This window comes from Apostichopus japonicus, chromosome 19 (assembly GCF_037975245.1).
Source record: "Apostichopus japonicus isolate 1M-3 chromosome 19, ASM3797524v1, whole genome shotgun sequence".
Taxonomy (NCBI): domain Eukaryota; kingdom Metazoa; phylum Echinodermata; class Holothuroidea; order Aspidochirotida; family Stichopodidae; genus Apostichopus; species Apostichopus japonicus.
Window position 1 is genome coordinate 17,034,444 of NC_092579.1, and position 13,221 is coordinate 17,047,664.

The 13,221-nt window shown below is 36.9% G+C and overlaps 1 protein-coding gene across 1 annotated transcript; it reads right to left on the reverse strand.

Moving 5' to 3' along the window:
* Positions 1 to 6,385: 6,385 nt before the first annotated feature.
* LOC139960544 (ankyrin repeat and SAM domain-containing protein 4B-like) lies at positions 6,386 to 11,424 on the reverse strand. Its single transcript, XM_071958990.1, has 2 exons — positions 11,006 to 11,424; positions 6,386 to 8,442 (listed from the first exon to the last, which is right to left on the reverse strand). The coding sequence occupies exons 1-2, from the start codon at positions 11,170 to 11,172 to the stop codon at positions 7,440 to 7,442; spliced, it is 1,170 nt and encodes a 389-aa protein (XP_071815091.1). The 5' UTR covers positions 11,173 to 11,424; the 3' UTR covers positions 6,386 to 7,439.
* Between the last annotated feature and the right edge of the window lie 1,797 nt (positions 11,425 to 13,221).

Sequence of the window (13,221 nt, forward strand, 5' to 3'; positions counted from 1 at the left end):
GTATGTCCGGGGTACGCGTGTGTTGCGAGGGACGGGGAGGGGACGGGGACAGGGGACGGGGGACGGGGGACGGGGAGTGGTGACATGCATAGGATCTTAAAGTCAATATTTCCCGACTGATTTTGTTAAGAGCATAAACCTTTATGGCTGGGCCGTTAGCGGATCCAAACGTTTGAGAGTAAGGGGTGGGGCTTGGTTTCGTTGAATTTCTATGTAGGGGTCTGGAGTTGTCCCCCCGACGAAAATTAGACACTTTCGACGGCCAATGGGGTTTTCTGAGACATATTAAACTATGCATTAGATCTATAAGTAAGTCTAAGCGCTAAGCTGCTCTAATAAGAAACTTTTGCATTTTGAAAATATTTTCCACCTCAACCCCGCCCCACGTGACTCAGCTTCCTTTTGCTATAATAGAAAGGAGAATTTTTTCTTCATCAATTTTTCTAACTATAGTAAATCCTCCACCCCCACCCTTATTTACCAATATGCAAACACAAACATTTAATAGAGAAAATAAAGTAGTTTAGACGGAATCATGCAGTATCCATCACCGCTTGAATGGTCACACCTTCACGCCCCCTCCCCTCTCCTCCCCGCTAGGAGTAAACGCACGGTACACACAAGAGAGGGAGGGGTAATGCTTCTCATAATCCCATAATCCCATATCCGTGTGATGACCTTGATCAATCTTCACGGAATTCATGAAGCATTTCCTGTTCGACGAGGTAGGGCTACCTACTTCTGAAAAGGATCGAACTTTTCCGGCAATTTTATTTTTAAATGTGTAGTGGCGTCAACTTTCGAGCATGTCGATCAGATCTTCTGTTGTCAAAAAGTATCACCCTACCCCTCTCTTTCCCCCTCCCCTCCCCTCCCTCAAGCATCAAACAGAGTTGATCTCACCCTTTACATCTATTTATCCGATTCAATACAGCGCAACATGCCCAGTCATCTGATGGTATTTCTATAGGATTAACTAACCATGCAGTATTTCGGTATTATGATAAAACATATATCATTTCCAAGTTCACAATTACCTTAAACCTACCGACGACACCGGAAGGGTACCTACCTTGGCTATGGATGGGTAAACTCTAGCATGCAGCACCCTGCATGCCTTCAATTTAAAAATAATTTACTCTTCATCATACCACATGCCAAAAATGCTGCTTTTTAGAAATTGTAATATTTATTCATTATAAAGTAACGCTTTTATACTTCTTTCCTTTCTGTTGTCTTCCCACATAATACATAATATAGTAACATCAGGAAGATGTCAGTAACAGCTCCCTGGAATCTTATATTTAACCTCTTATAGACGATATTAACTCCAAGGGATATTTCTTGTGACGTCACAGTTTGTTTCCATGGAGATCATCCCGTCAACGAATCCCTAGGACATCATTATACTTCGTTACATATTTCCGTTTAGTTTTTACAATACTTTTACATTCTGCCGTGACGTCATTAAACTTTTATTATCTGCTAGCACGTTTACGTATATCTAGAAATTATATCAAATATCATTCTGAATGTCTTATTGACCGACTGTATTATTGAGATCTTTTCATATCAATTTTTATCCCCATTTGACATAAACTGTAGCTTCCTAATCTCAAGTAGAACATAATTAAGAAGAAAAAAACAACTTTTATTGATCTTGGTAATTCTATTATCGTCGTTTCTCATAACTAATGATGAATGACAGATCCAACCCTTCCAAGAGTAAAGGCTTTTAGGTAGGTACTGACTGGAATACTGAAATAACGTTGTTTGATAACTTCAAGAAAGAAATACGTTGACAGCTATTACTTTAATATACAAAATGAAAAATGGTGGCATATTTGAAGGAATCTGCATGGACAGTTGCAAACATTTTGACCACTTATGAATGCATGCATTAATATTAAATTTTAGTTTAAAAATTTTAGTTATTAAATTTTAGTGACGTCATTCAACTCTCATTTTATCTGCTAGCACGTTTACGTATATCTAGAAATTATATCAAATATCATTCTGAATGTCGTATTGACCGACTGTATTATTGAGATCTTTTCATATCAATTTTTATTCCCATTTGACATAAACGGTAGCTTCCTTATCTCAGGTAGAACATAATTTAGAAGAAAAACAACTTTTATTGATCTTCGTATTCTATTATCGTCGTTTTTTATAACTAATGATGAATGACAGATCCAACCCTTCCAAGAGTAAAGGCTTTTATGTAGGTACTGACTGGAATACTGAAATAACGTTGTTTGATAACTTAAAGAAAGAAATGCGTTGACAGCTATTACTTTAATATACAAAATGAAAAATGGTGGCATATTTGAAGGAATCTGCATGGACGGTTGCAAACATTTTGATCACTTATGAATGCATGCATTAATATTAAATTTTAGTTTAAAAATTTTAGTTTAAAAAATTTAGTGACGTCATTCAACTTTCATATTACCTTCTGGCACGTTTTTGTATATCTAGAAATTATATCAAATATCATTCTGAATGTCGTATTGACCGACTGTATTATTGAGATCTTTTCATATCAATTTTTATCCCCATTTGACATTAACTGTAGCTTCCTTATCTCAAGTAGAACATAATTTAGAAGAAAAACAACTTTTATTGATCTTCGTAATTCTATTATCGTCGTTTTTCATAGCTAATGATGAATGACAGATCCAACCCTTCCAAGAGTAAAGGCTTTTAGGTAGGTACTGACTGGAATACTGAAATAATTTTGTTTGGTAACTTAAAGAAAGAAATGCGTTGACAGCTTTTACTATCATATACAAAAAAAAAAATGGTGGCATTGTAAAGGGATCTGCCTATGATGGTTGCAAAAATTTTGACCACTTATGAACACGTGCATAAATATAATTGTAGTTTTCTGAAACAGGACACGTTTGTTGCTAGCTCTTCGAATAACCTTTAAGAGCGACAAGATTTTGGTTCAGAATCGTCATGTAGTTGCTTTTGTGCAATTCCTGTGGTTATATATTGAGGAAGTATTCGCAAAATAAAATATGTAGTGTACTGCTGATGTGAAACTTTTCCCCCTTCTGTTCCCCCCCCCCCCACCCCCCCTCCCCTCCGACCCAAACTTCTCTTTCCAAGTAAGTTTGTGGTCAAATAACAACAACGAATGTATGGGGCGTGGGACAGACTCATCGTCTTCCTATGGTCATGATACTCGATAATCCTAAAGTATATAGGCTATATACCAAATAAATCGGTATAGTATTTATATTGTCTCTCCTATTATTTCTTAATGCCGCCCTCGGTATTCAATTATATTGTTTCAGTTGAAAAACAATTCAGAAGAAAGTAATACATTGCAGTTTGCATATTGTATGCTGTATACTTGAAAAGACATATACTAAGGACTATAATGTCACTGTTCGTTTAGCTTTTAATGAAATATTCGTTTTATTATCTCTGATTAACTAAAGCGAACCCATTACGTATACGGCTAATGATCATATATGCCTTCATTAATATCTGTATGGGCCAATCTCATTTTAAAAACAATTCTCGTATATGAAATAGTTTCTGTCTGCATAACAGCATAATGATATCATATTTCCGTCTAGCAATTGTCGAAATGAGTTTTATTGCCATGAATTCATAATAAAAACAGAATATAATGATCTTTGGAATAAATTGGCTGTTATTTGTTCCTGAAATTGTTACCACGCGTGACAATTTTTGTTATGTGTTTATTGCTAATACGTTACGGTAGTACGGTTCCTGATAACACGTGTCTCCGGTATAAATAGAGATCATCATTAGCCCAATGGCTGTTGACAATCGGGTGCATTTGCCAATTCTAAAGGGGTCGACGTAAACTGATCATAAATCTAATATATAATATTACGGAGAAAAAATGTAAATCTCTCCTGAATTTTCTTACCCTGGGAAAATCGACTGATTAACAGCTGGGTATATATGCTATATGAATAGTTTTTAGTGCAGGTAATACGTATGCATGTAACAATACACAACTAACTTATAACTATTAGATCATATTTTTTGCAACCAAAGATGATTACTCAGTTTCCACTTATATGCTGAATATATATATATATATATGTATATATATATATATCTTCTTCATCCCGCTAACTGATCCGTGATGATGATGTACCTAACGTATTCAAAGTTACAGCAGTTCATTTTTTTCATTCTTTTTTTCTACAGATCGTAAAGTCGTCTGTGTATGGATAGAAGGCCACCTTAGCTATCGAGTACACGATTCCCAATCTCGTACATATTTTATGATAAATGTTATAGTTTATTGCTAAATTAGGGGAGCCATTGATAACACACCCGATACTCATAGCTAGTACAGTAACTATACTACTGTTCATGTTCCACAACCGTGCATCACTTTAACTACTGCGCTGTGTTCGCAACACGGTAACATGTGTTACAGGTTACTAGCTATGAGTATCGGGTGGATAACACCATAAATCGTTTACATAAATGAGCTGTTAAATGTTGTGTTTATTTATCTCAACAGGTCAAGGTCCGTTCACATTATCTTTTTCAAAGCTTATGATCCATTAGCTTTATTAAAGATAAGGAATTATGCTAATACACTAGAGGTAACACGGTCACCTTTAACCTAGTCAGTATCGCTGACAAGTATTTCTCTAATGATAGCTAAAGCCGCACGAAACGTAAATGATATTTACACTGACGGGAGGGAGTGGGGGGGGGGTGGAAAGGTAGTATACCCCAAGTCTTCCCAAGACATTATCAGCGTAGCCTTCAAATTTCATTATGCTAGGAACTGCTATAAGTTTGCAAAATAACCTTCCAGGAAACATGAACACCCCCCCCCCATCATACTCCTCCTCCTCCTCCCCCTCCTCATCCCCTCCCCACCTCTCCTCCCCTTTCACCTCAAATAGTTATCAGACGTCGATAAAGGTTGAAATTAGCAAGTTCTTCTCTTAGAGAGGTATATATGCGATCCTCAATGCACGAGGTAGTAAAACGAGAATTCAAGGTTGACAGTATATAGCAGACCAGATTTGTTATTTTTTAAATTATTTTCTAGCATATTTGGGGAACATACTTATGTTCGTGGTTTAGACTCTGAATGGAGCTCGGAGATTTACAATAAACTTCTAACCTGAATTAGCATAAAAATTGAATTCAAAAGGAACTTCTTTGAATGTGACCATTGACTTTCAGGTCCTGGCTTTGATATGTTTGGTTTTAATAATGAAACTTTCAGAATGTTTTTTTATCTCCAATTCTTAAATCTACGTGAGAATGTTTGGAATGTTCTTAATCTAAAGATTTGGAAGTACGCGAAATTAATCTATGATCTGTTTTGCAATTGGCTCGATATAAAATCTTTAAGCAGGCGCAAACAAGATTCACTGTTCCTCTTCGATAAAGTAGTCTGGGTCTAAGCTCTGCAACATAATACTACTTTAGCAGATAATCTATACCAATGTTAGTTAATTGTCACATTCATATCAAATCTCGTATTGAAATCTAATATCTCGTTTATATTGATTATTATTACTAGCTTATTACAGTTTCCCAGTATTTACCATTTTCTTCATTTTTTCTTTATTATTTTTAAGCCTTTTGTTAAAGCTTGACTCCCTCCATTTTTAGAGTAATGTCGTAAAGGAACGCAACAGGTCCTCATAGTACCTGATCACACTACATTATCAAAGAAGATATGTGTCTATGTGACATTCTAAATTGGCCGGAAATACACGTTTAATGTTTTCCTTCATGCACACATCAGACTGATAACGACTTGAGCAAGGCTTAATATGACATCATCGAGCCACAAATGCTTCAATGTTGATTTTCTGTAACGGAGATATTTAATTTACATATAGGCTAGTTTCACATTTTTTTGTTTTATAAAAGACTGGGAAGACTACGGGCGCACTTATATCAGTTCAACGAGAGACCGTCCTCGGAATAACGGTTTCGTCTCGACCAACTGTTTCCCCTTTCTTAGCACTTTACAAACTTGAAATGTTCAATTTCAGTGCCGTAACTGTTTCTCAAGCTAGTGAGTGCATGGCAACAACAGGAACAACAGAAAAAAAAAGTGACAACAATAAAGTTTTTGTTTTTTCAATTTATCAACACTTTCTCACAAGTTAAGAACAGAAGATAAAGAAAAAACATGAATCTTTCAGAAAATTCATTGCTCAGAAATGAAATGAATGATGGTAATCTTTACGAACATCTTACATTCCTTTATCTCGTATCTATTATTTGCTTTCTTACGTACTTACTATAGAACACAATAACATTTATTGTTTCTTGGTAGCTTTTATTTGAATGTAATTAAGTGTAACAGTGCGCAATTGTTTGAACAATTTCACAAGAAAACAGTTTAGACTTAAGCAACATGTGAGAATAAACGACACAAGAATATCTGATGTCACAAAGTTGATAATGAAACAACTGACTGACCATAGTAAATAATATTTAGAAGGAGAAGAGCATGCATTTTGAAACATAACTTAGTAACTTACATCAATACCACCGAATATACATTTAAACACACACACACATATATTTATATATGTATATATATATATATATATATATATATATATATATATAGTTAAGTGAGAAATACGACATGGAAGAAAGAAATGAATGAAAATGTTACAACCAAGTAACTTTCTGGACAATACTTTAATTATTTAAGCAGTATAGACTGTTGCATAGTCTAGACTTCCTAATATCAAACATCTGATAAAAATAGAACAGCAAAATATACAGATTGCAGACTTATCTTTAGCTTATTTGTTTTCCTTTTTTAATATTTTTTTTATTGCATTTCAAGTATTTACTACACTTTTTTCAAAATGAAAATGGTCCGATCCGTTGGCAACAATCTTTTCAGGACGTCATCACGTTCCGCAAGACGTTTGATTTTTGTAAAGCAAAAGAAAATAGTAAACATTAAAAATAGCTTCTTACTTTTTTTTCTACAGCAAAATCTAAGTAAGCACATTAAACATTCTTCTCTTTACAAAGCAAGTTAGAGAGATTACTGACTGCACATGGTTTAGAAACAACATGTTTTAACATTAATACTGAAATTCCGTATTCCATTATTCAACAGCAATAAAATGATCATAGCTATATCCTACATAGAAAATTAACGATATATACAGATATGTTGAGCAAATATATTGGCCTATCTATCGGTTTTTCATGCATTAACTCCCTCACCACTAATGGACTGATTGCGGGCTACGGGATTCATCAGCGCAGCAGATTCATTCATGCACAACAATCTCAATTCGCGGGTTAACTTTATTTCAAACTTTCCAGACGGCTCCAATGCCCCACTTTGGTGCATTTGACGGATCCAATGATGTTACCTTTAGGGAAATATTTGTTCCTCTTGTATTTTGTAGGATATCGCACGTCTTTATTTCTCAGACAAACGAATCCATCATTGGCTTTTCCTTAGCTAGAGCCATCTCCCGATTTCTCATGGCTTGTAGTAATTTCTTACGAGGACCTAGCGGTAGAGATAATTGCTCGGTAATCTCTTGCTCCGTCAGCATCATGAGCGACGTCAAGTCGACATCTTCATCAACGAAGAACATCAAGTAATCCGAAAGGTCATTGACCGCTAAAAACAGTTCTAACGGCGACGAGACTTCATCACCGACTTCGTCTACAAATTCGGTAGCGAGCCCTGTAGAGATCTTTGGAAGTCCATTTTTGAGTCCCTCGGAAGGATTTTTGCCAAAGGTACTCAAGTAGCCATCGAGAACTTCATCATCATCCGTTGTCGATTTCGCGAATTGCATTAGACTCATAGCAGTATTCTTGAACGTGTTTGATTTGAACTCCCCTGATCGCTGTTGGTCAGCTGTCGGAGGTGCCTGGCCCGTGTGGTTGTCGTATAACTCACTCGCGGGTCCATAAGAAATGTTGGGGTCTCTGTCGCGGACACTTTGGCTGCTTCTCCCCTGTGTACCGACTAATACAGTTGGGTAACCGGAAGTTTTTCGACTTGTAGGTGCGCCAGAAGAAGAGCCCTTCCGAGATGGAGGATGTTTAGGGTCGGTTCCATCACCATTCGGGATGGAATACTTTTTGTTTTCCTTTCTCTCCTTCTTAAGAGTTTTCTTCCATTGTTTTTCGATTTTTTTATTTCTCGCTTCAGCTTCCTTGATTGCCGTTTTTCGCTTTCGTAAAACCTCGCTCTGGTTCTTGGCCGACTGTTCGTTGTATACGTCATCGAGCATATCGGCAATTTGATGATGTTCGTTCTCCTTGGCGAGCTGGAAAGCATTTCTGAGATCGTTCGTCAACGCCCAGATGTTACATCCAAATGACACAAGGAACGTCACCACACTAATTCTTCCATTCATAGCGGCGAAGTGAAGAGCAGTGTATCCCTGGTGGTCACAAACGTCAGGTTCTCCACTGTGAAGAGCAAGGAAATGACGTTAAAGAAGAAACAACATCTGCTTAAATACAAACATATACATTGATGATGATATATATATAAAAGACGTCGGTTTGATTGGTCAAGATCCATCTATACCGACGATGATCACTGATCGCTTCTCCTTGCAAATTGAGCATGTCAACTAATACAATCCATGCGGTAGGCTATATAAGCCTATGTTTGCTGTCCTCTTTGATCCATGTGAAAATGTGGTTGATCAAGAACTGTTATATATACTACTCATATCAACATCGTGTAAATAGAACATTCTTGTATGTGTGTGAGTGTGTGTGTGGTGGGAAGTTTTCGGCCACGCAACATGAATACAACGTGAATTATTGTTTCATTTTGTCGTTAGAACTGTCCTCGCGATTTTATGAAGACCAAATAAATTAACAAAAAAAAATACAGAAGAACGAAAGATCTCTAAGAAGACAAATCCACTCTCTGTCGGATGGATACCTCAATGCGCATCTGTTTCCACCGAAGCTTCCCCCAAATTGTCGCTAGTTCCAAGCTGGGATTTATTATAACCTAAGCATTAGCTTAGTATATGTTATTGACTATATTGACGGATTATCATTAGAGCCAAATAAATTCCCAGGGGCAGGGGGGGGCATAATAATACATTTAAGCGACCCAAAGTGTGGCCTTCAATTCAAGGCTCCAAAACCACAAACAGTGTTGTTGGGCGCAAACTGCATCATTATCCCCAATGCAAAAAGTGGCATACACCCAGCATTTTCTGAAGCCGCGTTATCTATTCTAAGCTCTAACACAGTGTTACAGATAACCGTCTTGTCTGCGAAAAACATGGTAGTCCTATGCCTATTTATTTCTTCTTTATATGACATCACCCTGAGTTATAACAACGAATGGCATGTTACGTTATAACCCTTTTACCTGGGTCCTATACAGCAGACTGCATTTACCTTGTCTATCGCAATCCCATCTTTTGAGGGCAAAGGTCAATTCCTTTCAATATTAGCAGGCAACCTGCGATAATCTAAATGGTTGATAAGAAAATTTACCCTCAGGGACAAAGTTTTCGCGACACCTCCCCGTTTAGTTCTATTGACATTGTCATCAAAGGTCTATTTATCGTGTTAGTGTAATTACGTTACTAACTGTGTAATGCATGCCACATGCAAACAGCATTCTCAGTACAAGCAATAATAATAGATCGGTTTCTTTCAAAACTACAGGTCGTAAAATCTTCCCAAAGTGGAATGAAATGGGTAATTACCCAATGTACAATGATTATTACAGACTACCATATACACGGTGATATTAATTTTAACTCTGCACGCTAAAATAATATCCAGTTCAGTTCAGCCGCCTAGTCTGGTTGTATGTTGGCCTATAACCCTACGCCATGTGTTGGTACACACGGACTGCTGAATGCCGTCAGAGGGTTAGTTCAGTGGGTAAATGTAACTTTTGGCAAATTATCCGCTCGATATCAAATACTGAAATACTGAACTCGTTTATCGTGATACAGTGATACTTCAGCACTTACAATTCAACACTTTAACTCTAATTTGGAATCTTTCAAATTAGAAAGTCATTTCAGATGGGAAAACCGTAGATTGCTCTTGGATGAAAAACCCACCTTACTATGACCGGCCGAGTATCAAACCCGAAACCTCCCGATTGCTATAAGCCTCATTGCTTCAAATGCAACCGCCTTTATCCACTAGGCCACGCCAGTTATTACGTTAGCTAATGATACATTTAGTCATGGATAAATGAGGGGCCTTAATATTTCTCCCCTCTACCCGCTTCTCATTGGAAACAATTAAAGTGAGTGGCCAGATGTTTATAATTCCACAGGTATGATGACATATATAAAATAGCCAGTTCTACGAAAACAATACTAAATATACACACTCCGATTAAAGAAGTTTCTAATTTCCTGAGCCTAATGTTATCGATTATAAACATAAAAATACCACACACCATCCAAAAATAAAACGGCATTTGCTTAACCTTTTGAAAGAAACATTCCTAGTAAGTATAGGTCTACTCAGATCGCCTTCCTAGCTCTCAACACGATTCCATTTACATTTGCTACAGAATAACGACCGAAAAGGTCCTAACCAATATTGGCTATAGCTCTTTGACGAGGACGAATGTGATCATCTTGCTGCACCGATACAACATTCTCAAATTTTACCCAGCTATATCAAAACATGAGTGTTTTAATATATGTCCCGGGCCTGACGAGTTAGTCTGCTTGTAGTGTTGTTATACTAGAACCAGTTGTAACCAATAAACGGTCATAGGCATTCATGTGATTCTACAGGTAGTTCTCCCACGGCCGAGACATTCAATGGCAACTGAAGGAGGTTATTGACTCTGCGTTCCTGAAGAAACAGTCTAACTTGACAGACTTCGAATTTCTTAAAATCGAATTCCGTTTGGAATTATATATTTATGCTGTCATTGAGCTATGGATAGGCCTTTACTCTAAGCTATGGACTTTCATAGAAAGCCTTGAAAAGTAACATGACAACGGTACATATTTATAGTTCTTACCCTCGACTAACAAGCAGACGTAAGGCCTCCATATTGCCTGTTCTGGCGGCGATCAATGTCGGTGTCATACCAACGTCATCCTGTCTATTACAATCTCTCTTCGCCGTTTGTCGCAAGACGCTCATCTTGCCTTCTTCAGCGGCGACATGGAACCGATCTTCCGCCATTTTCACCGGTAGGACATAGAACACAGAGAATGGAAGCCGTCAATGTATTTTTCCAATGACCATAGAACGTAGTAGATGCAGACATACATATGTCTTTTCGCGCTCTGCAGTGTGTAGATGGGCGTGCAATCAGCTTATTGTCATCATGAGGACGGACTTTGGACTCTATATAGGCTAAAGGGCCTATACCTATACTTTGATCAACACAACTTTGTGACGAGGTTTCCAGAAGATCATCTATGCAGGCAAGATTCGAAAGCTCTCCGTTGGCAAACAATTAGAGAGTCAGTTTGTTTTTATAGATAGATCACTCTACTAAATAATACCATATGGTAATTATAGTTAGTGGGAGCGTCAAGTATAGAGTAAAGTCCAAGTTGTTATATAAATTTTATGAAATTATTAGGTTGTAAAGATCATGAATGTTACAGACACGGTACACCAACCTACAGACAGATATTAAGTTATCAAGTTATGGTGTGATGCCCATGCATGTGTCTTAGTTATACTGTGAACCAAACGTTATCAGATACTAAAGGAATAAAAGACAGCTCATATTTGCTGAATATGTTCTTTAGATGCCGTTCCGATCATAAACATATTCCTTTCAGTTTGTAAAGTATACAAGTCACAAAATGTTATTATGAGGATGCATATGATATTGTTTGAGTATACTCAAATGGAAGTGCAAAAGAACTGTTATTCTCCCGATTTATGTCAAGATTTTATTTTATAAGATCTCCATAACGTCGTTCCTCCCCACCCCACCCCCACCCCCTCCTCCAACCCGAATCCATCGGAATATTTGTCTAGCGCATGGATTGGAGTTTTCATATATAAAGCGAAGTTAAAATTAAAAAATACATATCCCGCAGACTATCAAAGGGCCCATTCTCAGACAAGCTGTCTGTGTCATTGACCACTGGACTATAAACTCCCGGTCTATTGAGCATGTCTCCGGTAGGTCTATAAGAAACTGATAACCAGTTACGCAGGCCACTGAATATATCTGGATTCTTGGTCTTTATCGTTAAAGCTTTAAGCTGGTTTGACAGACATGTCTTGCGCTCCCATCAAGATGAAAGACAAAAATAACACTGCAGACTGGCGAAGAGCATATCGATATATAGGAGATGCAACACCAGGGACGCATAACGCATATATTAGTTCGTATAGACATATTCACGCTGAATCATTCATTTACGTTGTGCATTAATGCGAACGAGTATCAAGCTACTTGTAGTTTCCAAAACATTGTGTAGACTTGTTACTATGCCAATTAAACTGTATCCCCTATCCCTCGTTCTATCGGACTCCGATGGTATACCTGTCGATAAGTCGTAACTATTTTGTATTTCATTCTCACTGTTTCAGAGTGATATACTTTGGTTTATTTAACTGTTCTATTTTTGTACCAGGTTATAGAAGCGTCTACCATCCTGAGGTTGCCTCTTCAGCACTTCCTCACTTTATTCGTGATCTCTATTTCCTCTTCATCTTACCATGCCACAGAGTCCGTTCTTATACGGATCGCTAAAGAAGACTACAGATGACAATATTATTTATACGATGATAATATAAAACTACACGATGATAATATAACAGTACACGATGATAATATAAAACTACAAGATGCTGATATAAAACTACAAGATGATGATATAACAGAACACGATGATGATGATGATGTAAAACTACACGATGATGATATAAAACTACACGATGATAATATAACAGTACACGATGATAATATAAAACTACAAGATGCTGATATAAAACTACAAGATGATGATATAAAACTATACGATGATGATATAACAGAACACGATGATGATGATGATGATGTAAAACTACACGATGATAATATAAAAGTACATGATGATGATGTAAAACTACAAGATGATGATATAAAACTACACGATGATAATATAAAACTACACGATGATAATATAACAGTACACGATGATAATATAAAACTACAAGATGCTGATATAAAACTACAAGATGATGATATAAAACTATACGATGATGATATAACAGAACACGATG